This window comes from Rhinolophus sinicus, chromosome 17 (genome assembly GCF_057876585.1).
Source record: "Rhinolophus sinicus isolate RSI-liver-muscle chromosome 17, RSI-T2T, whole genome shotgun sequence".
In the NCBI taxonomy this organism is placed as follows: domain Eukaryota; kingdom Metazoa; phylum Chordata; class Mammalia; order Chiroptera; family Rhinolophidae; genus Rhinolophus; species Rhinolophus sinicus.
The window spans coordinates 208,170,662-208,190,384 of NC_142517.1; the positions used below are offsets into that span (position 1 = coordinate 208,170,662).

Below are 19,723 nucleotides of genomic sequence, written 5' to 3' on the forward strand. Positions count from 1 at the left end.
CAGGACGTCCCACAGACGCGAGGCCCAGTCACGCATCGTGGGAGGGTGTTTTGACACCTGGAGACCTTGCTTCAAAAGACCATTATAACGTTCAATCATGCCAGCTGCTTGCGGATTGTATGGGGTGTGAAACAACCATTGCACGTCCATCCTGGCAGCCCAGCGCTGCACTTCTTGCCCCGTAAAATGGGTACCCCTGTCACTTTCAATGACTTGGGGGCGCCCATAGAGGGCGCACAGCCGTGTAAGGGTGACCACTGTATGCCGCTGATCCGCAGCCGGACAGGGCCAAGCAAACATCAACCCCGTAGCAGTGTCCACTGCTGTAAATGCATATATCGCATTGCGGGCCTTAGGCAGGGGTCCAATGTAATCCACTTGCCAGCGAGTGAGGGGTACCCTCCCTCGCGTAATCTGCTGTGTCTCCCAGGGGAGCCTCCGCCTTTGAAAGTTCCTTGTTCAGTGAGTCTGGGGCGGGGCCTGAGGAATCAGCATTTCTAGTAAGTTCCCAGGTGAGGCTACTGCTGGTCTGGAGACCACACTTTAAGAGCTGCTGGATTTTAGATTAGCCTTTCACCTTTGGAGGTAGGTAGCAAAGGAGTTCTTCATAGGGGTTCTTTATAGAAAGTTTAATCTTCTAGAAAAATGTGCGGCAGCCATGAAGAAGGTATGCCAGAGTCAGGCGCATAGGCAAGGAGTTTCCATAACAGACTTTTAAAATGTAGGTTTTATGATTATTCAGGTCTGGTGAGGCCAATAGCTCAGGAGATGAGTGACCTTGAAGAGATAATTTGTTACAGACCCCAGGAGGTGAGGGCCATCTGTGCCATGCAGGGCCACATGGGGAAGCAGCAGGATTGGGCGCGAGGCTGAGGGAATGAGGGGAAACTGGGCAAGAGCATTTCCTGTGGTTTCTGGTGGGGGAAGGCTGGGCAAGGCGGGGTGAGCAGAATCAGGATTGTCCTGTTTGAGTAATTTCAGTGGCTCTGGGCAGAGGGACTGTCCCTGGCTGTCTGGTGCCTGGCCCTGCGGTGGTTAGGGCAGGTGGGTAACGGCTCAGTATGTGAGGTCCCTTAGTTGGGGTGTGGGCTCTCTAGTTGAAATGCTCGTGGGTGAGTTGTTTACTATCTGTAGGAACTGGCTAACCTGGGAGGGGCGAGACCCCAAGATGTCAAAGCATCGGGAAATACAGAAAATTTAAAAACGTGGTTGATACCCAAGGGGTAATCAGTGATCAGTGGCAATAAACAGACAATACGTAATAGGCATGTATTCAAAACTAACATGGGTCAAAGATTTTAGTTATTCTCTAGTGAAGGAAACAGTAAGATATTAAAATCTGTTAACGTGAGAATCTTACTTATATTTATATGTATTCTTTACCAGACAATGTTTATTTGTATTACCACAAGCAAGAATCGTTTTCAATGCTATGGTGGAAATGTTTGCATTGTGTTCAGTTTTCTACAACTTAGCTTCTATCCTCTGGAGCTATAACATCGCCTAGACAGTCCCGGGACAGACACCCACTGCCCCAGGCCCGATAACCCCAGAGCAGCTGGCAGGCAGCACCACACACACTCCTCTGGAGAGCACCACTGCCCGTTTCATGCCGGTTTGTAAGACTTGCACAGTTTTTCTCTCATGACCATAAATATTCTCCAAAGATTCATCTTGGTTCCAGAAAAGGCTGGCCCTATTATAATTCTCCTGGCCATTTACGTAGGTGCAACAAGAAAGTTAATTGAGTACGTAGGCCTCCTTGAGTTTGCTTTGAAAATCTAGAGCATGCCTTCTCAATGGGGGATACTGCCCCAAAATGGGTAAAATTGGTTCTTGGGGGACTGAAAAAAAAATCTTACTTTTTAATGTATAAAGCACAGAGATGTATACAGCCTATAAACAGATACATAATATGTATGTGGTATTAAGGGTTTGGGAGGGGAGAATATTAAGGGGGGAAATGTCTAAGAAGGCTCCTTAGGGAGCAATGAGAGAGAGAGAGAGAGAGAGAGAGAGAGAGAGAGAGAGAGAGAGAGAGAGAGAGAGAGAGGAAGAAGGAGGAGGGAGGGAGGGAAGGAAGGAAGGAAGGAAGGAAGGAAGGAAGGAAGAGAAAGGAAGAAATGGTTGATAAATACTGGTCTACTAAACAGCTAAGACCACAGAATTATCTTCTATCCAGGAGTTTTCATGAGGAATCTCTGATTAGCATCTTATAAGCCTCTATTACTTGCTGTACCAAGACTAGGAAAGCAAGACCAGCTCTCCGTAATAGATTTGACTAGTAGAACAGAAATTTAGGTGACTTCCTCCCTTCTTGAAATCCTCAAATTTGCTAAGTCTCTGGACTATTGGGAAGTGACCTTCTTACCACCTGGGGGGAGGAAACCATTTTCCCAGAGGGCTTTGGAGTCACCAGCCCACATTCCTTCGGAGTGGCTGGTGGTACCTGATTAAATGAGGGTTATTCTCAAATATGACTCCGGGCATGGCCTGGGTTGTACAATCTCTTTGTCCAATCCTATCCTAAACCAGGCCATCTGTAATAGTGATAAGTGCTATCTAGGAATCAAAATAGAGTCAGTGGAACATTTCCTGGTCTTGAACGCTCCCTCACTAGGGCAAAGGGCAGGGTGAACCACCCTTTTGGACTATCAGTTGAGCCAGTGCCAAGTTTGAGGAGGACCTTGCGTGCTGACCATTTGACCCCTGCCTTGCTGAGTGTGCCAGACTGAGATGAGGGACGGGAGACAAGATTTGCAGGGCACACGGAGAGGACCAGTTGGAGGCGTTGGCTGGGAGGAGGGAAGGGGAGGTGATGGAGAGGGAGGAATTGAGGTCAGAGGCTTGGGCGATTTGAGGATGGGGAACCCATGCCCAGGTGGGGTGTATAGGAGGAGGTCAGGTGAAAGGGAATAGACAGTGCACTGTGTGCTCGGGTCGGGCTGGGCCCGTCCTTGGCCCCACTGCCCAGTCCAGGACCTCCCCACCCACCATACTTGTTTCCCAGATTTCCACCCAGCGCACAATGAACATCTACAACATCCTCCAGGAAATCATCCAGCAGGAGGGGGAACTGGAGGAGCCATGTGTCCAGAGGCTGGTCGCCATTGCCTCCCAGGAGATGAGGGAGCTCCCCAAGGTAATAGGGCCCTGGGCTCCGTCGGGGTTCCACCCACCACCAGTCCTGGCCTGGGCTGTAGGTAGGCACGGCCTGGGATGCCCAAAGCCCTTGTCCATTACCTCAGGGGGCGAGGAAAGGCTTTGCCCCAGGGAGCCCAGCAGGGCTGGAGCAGGCCGGGGGCAGGAGGGTTTTCATGAGGCCCCAGGTGGTGGTGGCACCACACGTCCCTCTCCCGTCCCTCAGATGGAAGGCTACGTGAGGGCAGAGGTGGCTAGTGACACCCTGGTGGCTCTGTCCCGAAACCACTTCAGCTTGGTCATGTATGAGCTGCAGCACCACCTCAAGCCCCTCGACCTCACGGATGAATTTGTCATCATCACCCTGGCGAAGCTGGCCCATAGCAATGGTAGGGCACGTGGGACCTCAGCCCCAGCTTCTGGCCCCTTCGGGCCAGCCCAGGGCTCTCTCCTGGTCTCTGCCTCTCTCCATTTCTGTTCTTGTCTCTGCCCCACGCTCTCCATTTCTCTCTTGCCTTATCTTTCTCTGGCATTCCTTTTTTCATGTCCACGTGTCTGTCTCAGCTGTGAAGATTCTCTGTGTGTTTCTGCCTCTCATGTTGGTCTCTATTCCTCTGTTATTCCATCTCCTCCAAACCGCTCTCTTTCCTCTTTCCTCTCAGGCTCCATTCTTGTCATCTCGCTTTCTCAAGAGGCGGGTTGTTTGTTTTTCCCCAAACATTTCTGTCTCGTTCCCTCTCCTTTCATTCTACAAACGGGCACTGAGTGCCTGCTCCATGCAGGTGCTGTGGTGGGTGCATGGCCACGTGCACGGTCTCTACCCTCATAAAGGACCATAAACAAGAAAGTAGGTGAACACAATATGGTATGAGGGGTGTGAAGAGAGCAGCCAGGAGGCCGCTTGAGAGCAGGATGAGGGGAGAGGACCTCTGCTCTGTAGGGTCCTCATGGAGGTAGTGATACTTCAGCTGTGACCTGAAGGATGAGATGCTGATACACTGTGAAGAACGGGGTGGGGGAGAACATTCTGCACTAAGAGAACATCATGTGCAAAGGTCCTGAGGCAGAGAAAAGCTTACTTTCCCTGAAGAGCTAAGACGTAGAGAGTGACGGGGAGATGGTGTAAGATGAGGTTGGAGAGTTAGGCAGGCCTAGTGGGTACAGAGTCTAGACTATAACTGAGGGTACTAGAAAGCCATTGAGGGATTTTAGGTTGCAGACTTGCCTGATGAAACTTAGGTCCCAGGAAGACCATTCTAGCTGTTGTATGGATGGAGGATGGAGACGGATTGGGAGATGTGTAAATGTGAGGTGACGTTGGCTCGGGCTGGATCGCATTTAGTGAGCTGTGGACAGATATGACATACAGATGGGGCTCTGGTCGATGGGACTGCTGATGGGTTGAGTGCAGGAGGTGAAGGAACAAGAGGGATTCAGAATGACTTCCATGTTTCAGGTTTGAACAACTGGGTGTATGGTGGGTTCACATCCTGAGACGGGAAACACGGGGAAAGAGAATTTGGGGGCTCAGATAAAAAAACCTCATTTGCATGTACCAAGTTCCCACTCCTCGTGAGATGGCCAAGTGGAGAGGTCACGTGGGGAGTTGATGAGTGGATGCAGAGTTCAGAGGGCAGGTCTGGGCTGGACCTTCCTACCAGGGGCTTTGGAGCATAGGTGGTATTCAAAGCCACCAACCCCGAGTGAGTGAAAGCAGAGAGAAGAGAGTCAGCACCCAGCCTGGAGAAGCCCCTGTACTGAGAAGGCTTAGGGGGATCGGCAGGGTGTGGGGAGGAAGGGGAGGATGGTGTGTCGTCACGGGGCAAGTGAGGATGAGCATGATTCAGAAAGGGTCCAGAGGCCAATTGTGACCCACCTTGTGGAGGGATCTGGTCAGATGAGGCTGGAGAAGGCCGCTTGGCTGAGAAGAGTTTTGCGGCATGCTAGGGATGGGGGCCTGGGGGGCTGGAGAGAGGAGGGAGGAGAGGCTGTGAGGCAAGAAGGGTCAGCGCTCGCTGTGAGGGGAGAGAAATGAGATGGCAGCTGGAGGAGCTTGTGGGGCCGGGGCCAAAGAGCCAGGAAAGACGGACAGAACAGACGGATGGAGAGGAGGGAGGGGTCCAGCCTGGGAAGGAAAGTCTGAAGAAGGTGAGTTGGCAGGGATGGGAACTCCCAGCCCAAGTGGAGGCCTGGGCTTGGAGCGGGAGTGGAGGGTGGGTCTGTCACCAGTTTCTCTTTCTCCAACAACCTCTCTTTCCTCTCACCCTTTCCCATCTGTTTCCTTTCTTCTGTGTGCCTGTTGCCATCTTTTAGTCCCGCTTTCTCACTGGCTGTGTCCCTGTTTCTTCGTTCGTCCAGAACATTTGTGGGACAGCCTAAGGGGCCAGACATCTTTCCGTGGCGGCCGGACGCCCTCTGAGAGCCCACTGTGTCTCCTCTCCCTCCCACTCCTGCCTCTCCCGCTCTTCCCTGTGGCCCTGTCTCAGCTCTTTCTCCTGTTCCTCCCCTTCTCCCGCTCCTCTTCCCTTTCCTGTCTTCCCCTGTGTCCACTTCTAGTTCCCTCTTTTTGCCTCACACTGACTTCCACACCATTAGCTGTGGCGCCAGAGGGGCAAAGGGGTTCCCCTGGCTTGCACTGCGGGGGGCTGGGTTGTCCTCTCCTTGCTGACCTCCCTCCTGGTGGCCTCTCCCCCACCGCACAGTGTTTGAGTTCATGCCCTACATGGGTATCACCCTGGCCACCATATTCACGATGCTGAGACTCGCCAACGAAGCCAAGATACGACAGGTGATCTGTGGTGGTACGTGTCCCGTGCGGGCCTGCAGGTCTGGTCTGATCAGGGTGCTGGAGGGGAGATTGGGGTAAGGAGCAGGTGGAGGGGCTGTTGAACAAGAGACAGGTTGTTTGTTTATTCCCAAACATTTGTGTGGCCTCTGATTGGCTCTCTGGGGGGAGGAAGCCATCCCTGTGACTGGCTTTAGCTTGCTCTGTAGTTCAGCATTTCAGGAGAAGACCAGAGAAGGGTGCTAGGATTTACAGGAGATGGAGAGCAGGGGAAATGTCTCCATGTTGGGCCTGACGGGCAGGTCTTAGATGCTCTTTACATCTGATCTCCTTGCCCCAGGTTTTGATTCCATAATGTGTACGTGGTCCCCAATTCCCTGACACCTGAGAAAAATAGGGCAACCTGTGTCTGCTACCCTCTGCATTGGAGTCCCAGGTGTAGGTCAAGAGTAATATTCCAGGTCCCACCATCGACCCCTGTCTGTGAATCTCAAGCGATGAGGCCTAGACATACCTGTGTGCTTAACATCCCCTCGGGGGTGTCTTTCCCACACAGGTATTTGAGATAAAAATTAGAAGGCTGTGTGGGATTGGAAGGGCAGAGGGGGGGATGCAGAGAGGAGTTTTCTGGGCTGTCTTTGGCCATCTCAGTACCCTGCCAGCTGTGGAAGTGTGTGAGCGCTCCCTCCCTCCTGGAGGAGGTGGTTTGGGAAGGCTTTGTCCTGCTTCCTGCCCCTCCGGGCTCACCCCTCTCTCCACGGTAGCCATGGAGACCTTCTGTGAGACAGTGCAGTTCTACCTGAAGCATCTGGAGGACAGTGTGTACCCCGTGATGACCGAGGAGCAGTTTGCTGTAAAGCTCTTCCCGATGTATCGCTATTTTGTGACCGTGTGGCTGAAGAACCACAGCCCAGAGGTGAGACATGCCTTTGTCCAGGGCCCCGAGGTCCCCCCAGGTCACAGCTCCCCAGCCTGTGGGGCTGGGAGGGCTGAGACTCTGCGGGGTCCAGCGTCACTCCCGGATCCCCAGAGAGGCGGTGACTTGACTAATGGCAGAGCTGGGGGCTTGTGACGCTAAATGCATCGTGGCACATCAGGAGGCCGGCTTGATAAAGCTGCTAGACACGGGGCATGTCACCTGCAGGCAGGTGCTCTCCGAGCGTTTTACCTACGGGAGCTATCTCCACGTCAACTTTATGACTGTTTTACAGATGGGAAACTGAGGCACAGACAGGGTTAGCTCCTGCCCAAGGTCACCTATGTGGCAGAGCCAGGACTCACGGGGACAGTCTGGCTTCACTGCCCAGCCTACTTCCAAGGTCCCCTCTGTCACATGTCCTTGATTCTGTGGACGGGGCTGACATCACTGGGCCCGTCTGTGGGTCCTGGGCCAAGGAGTCCAGAGATCGCCCCAATCCCCCGCTCCTGTGGTAGGTAAAGCTGGGGGTCATCAAGTCCCTGAAGCCCATGCTGAACCTCCTCCTGCCCAACGACGACCTGCGGGAGCAGGTGTACGACTACATCCCCCTGCTGCTGGCAGAGTACCAGGGCGGCCTGGAGGCCCTCTTCATTACGCAGGTGCGGGCCAAGCGGGTGGGCGTCCCGGCTGAAGGCTCGGTTCCCACGTGTCCCTGGGGGTATCATCTGGCGGGAAGGTGGGATGTCAGATATTTTGACATCTCACAGCAGACCCAACATCTGTACTACGAGGGGACATAGGGCCTGGCACTTTGAAGGTTTTTGGGAAAACACTGCAATTCCAAGTGGAAGGGGCAAGACCCCAAAGGGTCTTAGGGCCCACAGTGGGGCTGCGGTCTTTGTATTAGTTTCCTAGAGCTGCTGTAATAAAGAACCACGAGGTGGGGGGCTTAAAACAACAGAAAGGTATTCTCTCACGGCTCTGGAGACCAGACGTCCAAGGTCAAGCGTCGGCAGGGCCGCGCTTCTTCTGAAGGCTCCAGGGGAGAATCCTGTCTTGCCTCTTCCAGCTTCCGACAGCCCTAAGCATTGCTTGGCTACGGCAGTGTCACTCCAAACTTGCCCTTCATTTTCACCTGGCTTTCTTCTCTGTGTCTCTCTGTGTCCTCTCCTCTTCTTACAAGGACACCGGTCATTGGATTTAAGACCCACCCTAAATCCAGGACAATCTCATCTGAGACCCTCAACTAATTACATCTGCTAAGTCCCTATTTCCAAACAAGGTCACATTCTGAGGATACAGGGGGACATGAATTCTGGGGGACACCCTTCAGCCCACAACAGCCTTTAACCTGTGTCAGGTGGAGCTGTTGCAGGGCTCTGGGTGGAAGTCTTACTTGGGCTGACGTATATTATCAAGTGGCCACTCATTGACAAATGAGGCGTGGTCCTTACCTGTAAAAGCAAGGAGAAGAAATGAAAATGACGGTTTTAGGGAGACACCTGTAGGTCATTCTGGCTAGAGAATGGGAGTCACCTCCAGGTGACTAGGAGAGAAAGGTGAAGATGACCTAGAATGTCACGCTTGGTGGCCTAGCCCAGCGCTTCCCCAGCTTCACTGTGTACAGGAATCGCCGGGGGGCTGGTTGAAACACAAGTTCAAGTTCAGCAGGTCTGGGGCACGCCCGAGAGGCTGCATTTTTAACCACACTGAGTAGCGAGGGTCTAGAGTGTGACCCTGAGTTTGGAGAAGGCCATCGGCTCCCAGCTGCCCACCCATTGCAGGTCTTGAGGCAGATCCTCGAAGTGTCGGTCATCACCAGCACCCCTGTCCCCCAAATGCAGCTACACAGCATTTTCACGGAGCTGCATGTCCAGGTGAGGTTGGCAAGCTTGTCTGGGCATGGCATTCTCGGGTTGGATCAGGAGGAAGTGGGCTGCCGCCGGTGGCATGGCCCCCCAGGACAAAGGGGGGATGGTGGTGGAGCCCCTGCTTGCTCATGCACACCTGCATCCTGCTGTGCAGCTGTGAGCTCACTCACCTTCCCTGCGCGCCCTCACCCCAGGTGTGCACCAAGGCCCCTGCCCAGCAGCAGTACTGCAGCCAGAACCTAATGGAGATCGTGCACTGCTTCATAGCCCTCGGTGAGGCTCCGAGCCCCAGCTCGGCACTGCCTGCTCCCCTCCTCTGGCTCCGTGGGCACAACTGAAACAATCCTTCCCCCCTGCAGCCCGCTCCTACCCCAAGGAGCTGATGAAGTTCTTCCTTAGCCAGACGGAGATGAACAAGGAAGCCACCCGCGTAGGGACCCTGACCCTGATTAGGGCAGTGGTGAGCGCCGATGGTGAGCAAGGGCGGCGTGGGGGGGGTGGGGCCAGGGGAGGAGGGTCTCATCCATGTCTGGACCTCTGTCACTTCCTCTTTTGTAGACACTACTGGGTGGGCCAAGGAGCACAGGTCTCGGCTGCTTCACGTTTTCTGTCCTTGGACCTAACCAGCACCATGGCCCACTCTCCCCACCCCCAACCCTCTCCCTAAACCTTGAGTCTCAGCTTCCACCTGAGTTGCAATTTCAACGTGTTCATCTGAATCCTAGTACTAACCCCAAAGCTAAATCAAAAGTGAATATAAGGCATAGTTATATCATGTAGATAAAACCCTAAAGCCTCATTGACCCAATGCCCAACCTTAGTCTAAACCCCTGCTTCTAAACCCCTAAGTGCAAACTCTAAACCTGGCCTTGATATCAAAAGGGAAATACTGTCCCCAACTGAGGCAGCTCAGACAGCGTGTTTTGGACAAGGCGCCCCCTGCTGGCAGCATACGGCCCTGTATGTGTATGACCTGAGAAGAGCATGGATGGCAACCCTTCAACTGGGTGCCCTCCTGCAGTGCATAAACTGGGCAATTGTATATGAAGGACCTTCTGTTGACAGTAAACCCTCTGTTAAAGAAATTCAAACTTAAGCAGCAACGAGACCATTTTTACCTATCTGATGGGCAGAGATGATAATGATTCGAGTTGATCTAGCCATTTTTCTGTAAAAGTCCAGATGGTAAAAATATTTTCAGCTTTGCAGGCTACGTAGTCGCTGTGACAATTACTCAACTCTTCCACTGTAGAGCAAAAGCAGTCATAGACTGCAATGGGTGCTGTGTTCCAATAAAACTTTATTTATAAAAACAGGGCTGGATTTGGGCTGGATTTTAGCCCGTGAGCTACACTTTGCTAATTCCTGGTCTAGTATAAGCTTCTTATACTGCATTGACAAGGGTGTAAATTCATAAGGAATTCTGGATGCTCAATTGGTTAGGGACCAAAACCTAGGCTCAACAATCCAACTACTCATCAATTGTCTGACAGAAATAATTGGCCAAAGGTAATTGGACAAAGATGTTCATTATAACCTTGTGCATTAAAGCAAAACAGAAAAACAACCTGAATAATTTTCTACAGGGAATTTGTGGAATAAATGATGCTACACCCGCATAATGAAATATTATACAACCATTAAGAATGTAGTCAATCTACATTTTTTCATGAAAAAGCTGCCTTCTATGTATTAAGTGTAACAATACAGTAGGCAACAGTATATATAGCATGACCCTGATTATTTGAAAGAAATCTATATGTTTATTTATGCAAAAATGGGTTTAGAAGGACACACCAAAACTATTAACAGTGGTTACCTTTTATTTTAATTTTGCAGTGAATATATACTATTTTTATATTCAGAAGAACAACATCATTCCCTTTAGTGCCTGATTAACTGCCACCCTCTATCCCATCCTCATTTCCTCTTTTTCCTCCACCAGCATTGACTTCCAGTCATATCTAACCTTGAGCGTAGCATCAACCTGAGGGTCTAACTCTAATTCTGTCCATACTGATCTCTCCAGAACCTTCTCATGGTGGCGCTTTCTCACTGCCCTTAATCTTCTTCTTTCTTTAAATGGTGTGCTGTCATCAGCTCTACAACTAGCAAACACACAGCAGCACGTCTTGTGTGCCAGGCACTGTGTTAGCTCATTATTACTCCCAGCAGCTCTGTCAGGGAGGTACTGTAATTATCCACATTTTACAGGTAAGGACACTGAGGCACAGAAGGGCTAAGTAATTCACCTGAGGTCACACAGCTGGGATGTGGCAGGGCTAGCATTTGAACCCAGGCAGCTTGGCACTGGAGCCCAGCTCTCCACAGTTGTGCTTTGCAGCCCACTGTGTGCCGAGCATTGTGTGTCCAGCTGAGGGTACTAAAGAGTTCTTAGGTGGAGACCCCACTTTTCAAGGAGAGTCCAGCTAGCTTCAAAAGAGACACAGAAAGCAGAGGCCAAGGGAGCGAAGCATAAACACATCGCCCCCTGGGCTGTGGGACAGGGGGTGGGGGGATTGTGGGGACAGGGGGGCTTCTGAGGGAAGTGCCCCTCAGCGTGTGGTGGTGATTTGGAGGCTCTCAGGAGGCTGCCATGTGCACAAGCCCCCTGACGCCTGGCTCCCCAGGGAAGGTGGCGGGTGAGCCTGTCTGGGCAAGGCGTGCTCTTGGAGCCTCACCGCTCTGGGCAGCTCCTCAGAGCCCAGCCCTGAAGCCGGCGGCCCTCCAGGCTGCTTTTCCTCTTTCAGAGCCCAAAATGAATATCAAGACCATCTACCTGGCCATCCGGGTGGTCAAGAACACCCTCTCTGACACTCGCTCAAAGGTAAGAGGGCAGAGGCCGGCAGGAGATGGCGCTCAGGGGTCTTTGCTGGGGAAGCAAAGGGAAGCTGGGCGGGCGGCCTTCACTCCTCTCCAGGTCTGTGGGTAGAGGCTGGTCTCCTCAAGTATCGCCTTTTGATGGAAAACTTAGCTTCCTGGCCAGCACTGAGCAGGGCTGGAGGAGAGGGAGGCCCATCGAAACTGTGGCCCCACTCTCACTCTCACTCTTACCAAGAGTGCAGGGGGCCCTGAGGCCGGGAGCCCACCCCAAACCCCAGCGTGTCTGCGCCCTTTCCCCTCAGGTGAGGATGGCCGTTCTGCGCATCATCGGCCAGTTGGTTCTGTCTGGCTTCCAGGACAGGATCAAAGGCTGGGGCCTGAAGTACGTGTCCGTGCAGCTGACCCTCTCCACCTACAAACTGGTGAGTGGCCCTGACATGCCGACCGTGGAGCAGCTGGACTTTGGAAATGGTTTCCAAAGCATTGGAGAAAGAATGTACCTGAGCTTGAATCTCCATGCATCTACGTTCATGACACAAGTACACAGACACATGGTAAACTGCAGGTAAAGATGGGGGCAACCACACAGGCAGAAGCCTAGAAAAGACAGAGAGATATGCACAGCCTGAGCACCCTGGAGTGCCAGTATCTGGGCATCGAGCCCTGTGGGGGTGAGGAGACCACAGCCAAGACTACACACAACAAGCCCCTTGCCAGCCCACAAGCAGGGACCCCTCGTTTCTGCATTCCAGACAAATCGCCGGGAGAGCTATTATCAGAGGGACCTGGAAGAGAAGATGGTCCACAAAGTCACCATGGATATCGTCAGGATCATAACCTCTTCCGTCAGTGGGATGACCAACGTGAGTGAGCCCCAGCCACCTGCATGCGAGGCGGGCATGCTGCAGCTGAGGGCTCATGTCTGCACTGCCCAGGCTCAGGGGAATGGTACATGCCCAGAACTCTGTTTCTTCCATTCCCACTGACTGCAATGCCTGGGGGCCCCGATCTTCCAATTGCCTGAGCTCTCATCCTTCAAGATCCAGTTCCAGAGGCAGGTCCTCGATGGGAGCTTAAAGCCCCTAGATGTTAAGGCAGTGCCTGGCACTCAGTAGGCCTCAATACGCATCAGTTGACTTATTGCCTGAAATGTGTTTATTACCTTAAAGCCCTTCAGTCCAGTTGTGTGTGTGTGTATGTGTGTGTGTAAAGGTGTGTAAAGAAATAATTTTAGTGGTTTAATTCCACAAATATTCGGTGAGTTCCTACTATGCAAAAGATATGAGCGCGTATATCAGAAGGGCTCCATATGACTCCAAGGAGTTCGCAGGCTTAAGAGGAAACAAATGTGTCAACTTGTAATTGCAACACACTGTGGCATAGCAATAAGATAGGAAAAATTTACCATGACAGCTCAAGGAGTTTATTATGGTCCATTAAGTGAGGCCACAGGCTAGATGGCCCTAACCAGTGGCAGACTGTCTTAATAACAGAAATAATGAGAAGAATAATGATTGCTACAATCCACTGAGCACCTGCATATAGCAGGTGCTATTAGGTGTGCAACATGTAAAGTCTCAGTTAATTATCTCCCAAACCCTACGAAGGAGGGTCTCTTGTTATTACCCTGTTCTTGTAGATGAGGTAGCTAAGGCTCAGAGAGATATTAATTTGCTCCAGGCCTTGAAGCTGGTAAATTGTGGAGCCAGGATTAAAATGCTCTTTTCAGTTTACCACACTGCCTCCCTGGGGGAACCCAGAAGCTGGGGATTCTAGCCCTGGTGGCCAGAACAGGTCGAGTGACAGCACTTGCTAGTTGGTGGCACAGGATCCTCACCCAAAACTCCCAGGAGTGTGGAGTGAGGCTAAGGGGCACCAGGATTAGCTGGGGGTGTTCAATGATCATCCAAGGAAGGGGGAGACAGCAGGGTGAAGTTGGAGGGCTGCAGACACAGCTACAAGAATCTGTATCAGTCAATGTCCTCCAGAGAAAGAAAGCCAGTAGGACGCGCACACACACACACACATACACATGCACACAGACATGCACACAGACATGCACACACACAAATGCACATGCACACACATGCACACACAAATGCACATGCACATAGACACACACGAATGCACACACACACGCACACAGACACGCACACACATGCACACACAAATGCACACGCACGCACACACGCTCCTGTTTTCACTGTATCTCAAAGCATTGTGTTATGCAGTGGTGGGAATGGCAAGTCGGGAATTTGTAGGTCAAGCCAGCAGGCTGCAAACTCAGTGTAGCTGCCATTTTGAGGCAGGATATCTTCTTCCTCAGGGGAAACTGTTTTTTTCTTTTCTCTCAAGACTCTTTAACAGATGGGATGAAGTCCATCCACACTATCAAGGATATTTTCCTTTATGGATTGTGGACTTTGGTCACATCTACAAAAACCTTCACAGCCACACTTCAATTAGTGTCTGACTGAATAACTGGGTACCCTCACCAAGACAAGCTGACACACAAAACCGACCATCACAGTTGGCCAGCACGGCTGGGTCATCTGCCCAGTGTGCCCCTCTACAGGATTTGGGGTCAGAGGGAAGGCGCTGGTCACAGAGGACGTGATGGGTGTGGAGTTGGTGTGAGGTCAGCAGGGAGGGAGCTTGGGCATCCAGGACTAGCGGACTCTCTCGGCCGTATCAGGTGGGTGCCACTTAGACGGCCCTGACAAAGAGCAGGGCTGGCGGCAGAGCCAGTCATGGCTGAGGCTGTCAGCAGTGGGGGCGTGGTTCTGGAGAATTGGTGAGTTCTACACTGTGGGGAAGCTGACCGATCTCCTCACGCGGCCATGGGACACCCCGGCTAATCCCGCCCTCCCCCCGCAGGAGTTTTGGGTGCGGCTGCTGTGCTATATCATGGAGACGGACTTCACCGAGGCTTTGACCCCCATCTGCATCAGCCTCACCAACCTGGCGGAACAACAGCTCCACACCGAGGACGTGCAGGACGTGCCCGATGGGTGTGGCAGGAGCAGGCACGGTGGGCAGCATCCCTGGGCCACCTGGTGGGCTTGGGCAGGTGGGCCGCTCCGTGTTGCGGAATGTTTCCCCTCCTCCAGGAAGCGTCCTGAAGTCCACACAGCCAGGCCAAAGGCCCACTGTGTCCTAGTGGAGGAGGTGTTAGCATTGGGCCAACTTCCTCTGGCATCTCACTCCCATCCCTACACCCCTGGCCCAGACCACAGGCCCAGCTCCCACCCTGCCGAGGTCCTGGCTCAGCCTCTTTCTAGGTGTGACTTCTCTGGGCTTCTGGAAGCAGCTGGAGGAACTAGGGGTGTCCTGTCTGAGTCCTTTGCAAACCACCCCTTTGGGGTCCCCATGATTGAGCACTGTTCATATCAAACTCTCAAAAAAATGACTCGGCCCACCTACATATGGCATGACACTGCTGTCCCAAGGGGGTTTCTCTCATGGACTGGGGACTTCGCTGGATGGGCATGGCTGGCAGTGGAGCTGATTTTGGGAGCCCTTTAGGACCCACGGACAGCAAAGGGTGGAGCTTGCTCTGAGCAGCCAACTAGACCACCCCCTGTGGCCTTCCTTATGCCCCTCCCCTCCCCCCATCCTCACTCTGGGGCTGAGTCCTCTCCTGCCCCCCCCCCCCAACTGCAACTTCTCAGCAGCCCTGGTCCTCCCTTGCTCTGTGGTCCAAGTGTTTGCTTCTTATGGACTCATTGACTCCCAAGGCCTGCGGTTGGGGTGGAGGTGGGGGCAGCTGTCTGATCACTGTTGACTCAACAGATATCAAGGTTCCCAGGAGGAGACAGACACTCTTAATAGCAGGTCCTGCTGCCCACTACAAAGTGGGCATATCCTGAAAATAGCATCTTCTATATCCCAGCGCATAGCACGATTGTCCACTCTTCTCAGGATAAGATTAAAATTATGTTCTTTATGGAAAACCCCTATGCAGACCCACATTCCATTATGGAGACAATGGGATAGTGTCAGGGAAACACCTCCCAGGGTAAAGCCTCCCGCGGGGACACAGGGCACATCCTGGACATCAGGCCAGGCGCTTCAGGAGGGGTTGAATCTTTTTCTTCCTCAGTGGACCTGCCCACGCCCCACAAGCTGCTAGCCCGTCTCCTGGTGAGTGGCTCGCCTGGGCTGTGCCCTGGCCTGGCTGAGGCCATGTCCTGTGGCGCTTCTCCCTTGAGCTTCCCAGAGCCCTAAGAGGGAGGAGGGAGCTGGACGCTTGGCATGGCAGACCTTTCCTTGTTCCTATTGTCCCTCTCGGGTAGATGTGTCAGGGACCTGCTCTCAGATTCCTCCACTCAGCCTTTGAGCAGCCTCAAAACATCCCCTGGACAATGGCCTGCCTGCCCCCGGGGTGGGCTCAGTCCTGCACCCATGTGTCCTCCTCGTGTGGGCTCTGGACGCTAATCTATGATCCACGGAAGGTTGGGGTGGGGAGGGCGCCCGTGGTCTTGTCCCTCATCTCCTTTCCAGGAGCGAGGTGCCCGGAGCTGCCCAGGCCAGGCAGAGCCCCACTGGCGTCTCGGTGCCCTCCAGGTGCTGATGTCGTCCCCTTACAAGGGGGAGGGCCGTGGGGTAGCCATGCTCAACCTCCTGAGGATCCTGAGCCACAGCATCGCTCCAGCCATGGCTGACACGTGGGAACTGGAGATCCCACTGCTGGTCAAGTACCTGGAAGGTGAGGTACCCGGGGTGCCCACCCCGAGCCAACTGCCCTCGAAGTGTACAGGCTGGGGTACTAATCACGTGGCTTGAACAACAGGAGCTGAGGTTTGAGGTGGACCAGCACAGCCTCTTTTGGTCCTTGGCGAGGTGGGGAGGGAAAGGCAGTGTGTGGTGAGCCCACCCATGGAGGCTTTTGCAGGCCTAGGTAAGGAGATGCCCCAGAGGGGAGCAGCAGAAGAGAGTGGCATGTGTGACCCTTCTTTCTGCAGAACATACTGAGTTTACTTGGAATCAGAAGACTTGGGAGGACAAGCTGATTCAGGTAAAGAGGTAACCCAGCCAGCTGAGGTCGGGGCGGGGAGAAAGGGGAGGGATGATAAGAGGGCACTTGGTAGGGTTGGCATGTGGGGAGCTTTGGAGCCCCAAAAGGACACCTTCTCCTTCTGTCAGAAGACTTGGAGGTTAGCAAGCATGTCCACAGCTATACCTATCAGCACGGGAGAACAAAGGGCCTTCCACTCTGAGAAATCAAGTGCTCAGGAAATCAGCATGGGGGCGGGGGTGGCACCCCTCCCACCAGCCCCCAAGACGCAGCTGTTTCCCAGACCCACGGGGCCACCAAACATTAGCACTGGATCAGGGCTTTGTGGTCGGGTGGTCCAGAGATTGGAAAAGGGGCTAGAAAAGGGGGGTCACTACTTAAGGTCACACAGCCTTCCTGGAGCACTGCCCACCGATGTCTTCTGCCTCCCCAGTTTCTGAGAAACTCCCTCAAGAAGACTCGGGGTTCCAACTGGAGCCTACGTCTGAGCAAAGAGCTGAACAATCAAATTGAGAGCTTTGACAGCCCCTCTCTGGAGAAGGTTGGTCCCCTCAGCCTCAGGGCAGTTCAAACAGGGAGGGGACTCAAGAGATGTTGGAATGGAGAGGCTTACACTGTGTGTGAGAGCAGCTGCACCGGTCTACAGGGTCCTGGGAAGAGAGGTGGGTGGTCCAGACGAGTGAGTTTTAGTTTTTTGTTTCTCTTTAAGAACCTGCTTTGTTGAAGCTGGGGCTTTCTCCTCCAGTCACCAGCTTCCCCATCTTTCTCACTTTACTCTCCATCTGAAGATGTATCATAGCAGAGTCCAATAGGCAAGGATTGAGATGTCTGAACAGGTTTTGGCAAATATTTAAAAGGGTGAGAATGACACTGAACCATGGAAAGCTAAAGAAGTCACCAGGTTCTAGCTCAGCAGTAAAGATAAGGCCTGGAGCAGGAAAAATAAAGAGGCAAGCTGGGGTTTGGCGCTGGACTCCCAACTGCCCCTACCCCCAGCTGACAGACTGCTGAATATGTTTTCTTACACCGGACTCATCCAGATACTGGATGACCACATGTGTATATTTCACCATGAAAAGTTCTTGATAAAACTATAAGCACTGTTGAAAGAAATCAGGGAAGGTCTTAATCAATGAAAAGCATCCCATATTCATGGATTGGAAGATGATACAGTTTAGATGACGACACTCCCCAAATTTATCTGCAGATTCAACATGACCCCTATCATAATTCCAGCTGGCCTTTTCTTTCAGAGATTGATAATGATCTTAAAATTCATATAGAAATGCAAGGGGCCCAGAATACCAATATAGTTGTATTGTGATCAAAAAAAAAAAAAAAAAAGGGAACAAAGTTGGAGGACACAAACTTTGCAATTCCGTGACTTCTTGCACATAACTACAATAAACAGGACAGTGTGACACTGATATAGGATAGACATATAAATTGGTGGAATAGAATTGAGAGTCCAGAGATAAACCTCACATTTACTGTCAAGTGATTTTTGATAAAGGTGGCAAGATAATTCAATTAAGAAAGAATTCTCTTTTCCACGAATGATACTGGGACAACTGCATACCCCCTACAAAAGAATAAAGCTGGACCTTACCTCACAACATACACAAAAATTAACTCAAAATGGATCATAGATGTACGTATAAAAGCTAAAACTCTGAAACTCTTGGAAGAAAACAGATGTAAATCTTCGTGACCTTGGCTTGGGCAAAGTCTTCTTAGATATGACACCAAAAACACAAATGATGAAAGAAAAAATAGATAAATTGAACATCGTCAAAACTAAAAACTCTTACACTGGAAATAGTACCATCAAGAAAGGGAAAAGGCACCCCAAAGAATTAGAAAAAATATTTGCAAATCAAGTCCCTAGGATATATAAAGTACTCATAACTCAATAATAAAGAGACAAATAAGCCAGTTAAAAACAAGCAAAGGATCTAATAGACATTTCTTCAAATAAGATACACAAATGGCGAGTAAGTACATGAAAAAATGTTCAAAATTATTACCATTAGGGAAATGCAAATCAAAACCACAATGGGGGTACCACTCCATACACACAAATATGGCTATCATAAAAAACGCAGATAATAGCAAGTGTTGGCAAGAATGTGGAGACATTTAAACCTTCATATATTGCTTCATATATTCACTGGGGTAGACTTACAACTCCAGTAGATGGAGCCAATCTCATCCCCAAATTAATATGCTGAAATTGTTATCGTCCTATATACAAATAAAAACAAAAATACGATGACATGAAAACAGATCCTCTTCAAAGGAGCAGTGCAATGTAAAATATATAATTAGTAGATAGTCAATCCTAAAATATTGACTGTATGACAAAATGTGAAACCAATGTGAAGAACCCAAAATTACGAGAGGCAGGAATGCTAAAAGAAGCCCTAATAAAATAAACACGATATCTCTTGTTTGGAAATAGGAAGTCTCAATGTTATAAAGGTGTCCATTGTCCTCAAATTAATCTGTAATATAATTTACTCCCAGTCAAATTCCCAAAAGGAGTTTTTGTGGAAATTTGACAGTTTTATAGAATTTGACAAGATTATTTCTAAGTTCGTCTGAATGAAAAAAAATGTAAGAGAATAGCTAATTGAAAATGAAGCATGTTAAGGAAGGCTTTGCTATCCCAGCAAAATCAAAGAGTTAGTGTACCAAATAAAATAAAACTGTGGGACAACCAGAAGAATATATTGATGAATATTTTGATAATCTTAATATGGAATAGGCCTTCATATGCATGAAAAGAAACCAAGAAAGACAAAGGAAAAGAAAGACACGTTCCCCTAAGAAAATGAAATTTTTCTGTGTGACAAAGCAAAATTGCCATGAATAAAGTCAAGAGGGAAATGAGACAGTGGGGAAACATACTGCTGAGAGTGATGGCTCAGTTGAGTCTTCTGATAGGCGATGATGAGAAACGAGCATCAGACTGTGCCTGATTTTAAGTCCTGGTTCTGTCACTTTCTGCTTATTTTCTCATCTGTAAATATAGTAATTGTAGTTGCCTTCTAGAATGGTTGTGTGGATTAACCGAAATAACATGTTTGTTTTCGTTATTTTCCCAAATATACACACAGAGTTCTTATAAATAAAACATAAAATAAGGCAAATAACCCAGCAGAAAA

General features: G+C 50.9%; 1 protein-coding gene across 1 annotated transcript in view; it reads left to right on the top strand.

The window, feature by feature from the left end:
* MROH2A (maestro heat like repeat family member 2A) overlaps positions 1–19,723 on the top strand; it is a 41,935-nt gene that overhangs the window by 3,534 nt on the left and 18,678 nt on the right. Inside the window, exons 4-19 of the mRNA XM_074331576.2 lie at positions 3,011–3,142; positions 3,368–3,530; positions 5,844–5,942; positions 6,691–6,842; positions 7,361–7,504; positions 8,630–8,722; positions 8,911–8,989; positions 9,076–9,189; positions 11,467–11,543; positions 11,842–11,961; positions 12,292–12,402; positions 14,417–14,570; positions 15,642–15,682; positions 16,106–16,247; positions 16,504–16,556; positions 16,990–17,097. Of these exons, the coding sequence (XP_074187677.2) occupies positions 3,011–3,142; positions 3,368–3,530; positions 5,844–5,942; positions 6,691–6,842; positions 7,361–7,504; positions 8,630–8,722; positions 8,911–8,989; positions 9,076–9,189; positions 11,467–11,543; positions 11,842–11,961; positions 12,292–12,402; positions 14,417–14,570; positions 15,642–15,682; positions 16,106–16,247; positions 16,504–16,556; positions 16,990–17,097 (1,782 nt within the window). The remainder of the gene's footprint in view (positions 1–3,010; positions 3,143–3,367; positions 3,531–5,843; positions 5,943–6,690; positions 6,843–7,360; positions 7,505–8,629; positions 8,723–8,910; positions 8,990–9,075; positions 9,190–11,466; positions 11,544–11,841; positions 11,962–12,291; positions 12,403–14,416; positions 14,571–15,641; positions 15,683–16,105; positions 16,248–16,503; positions 16,557–16,989; positions 17,098–19,723) is intronic.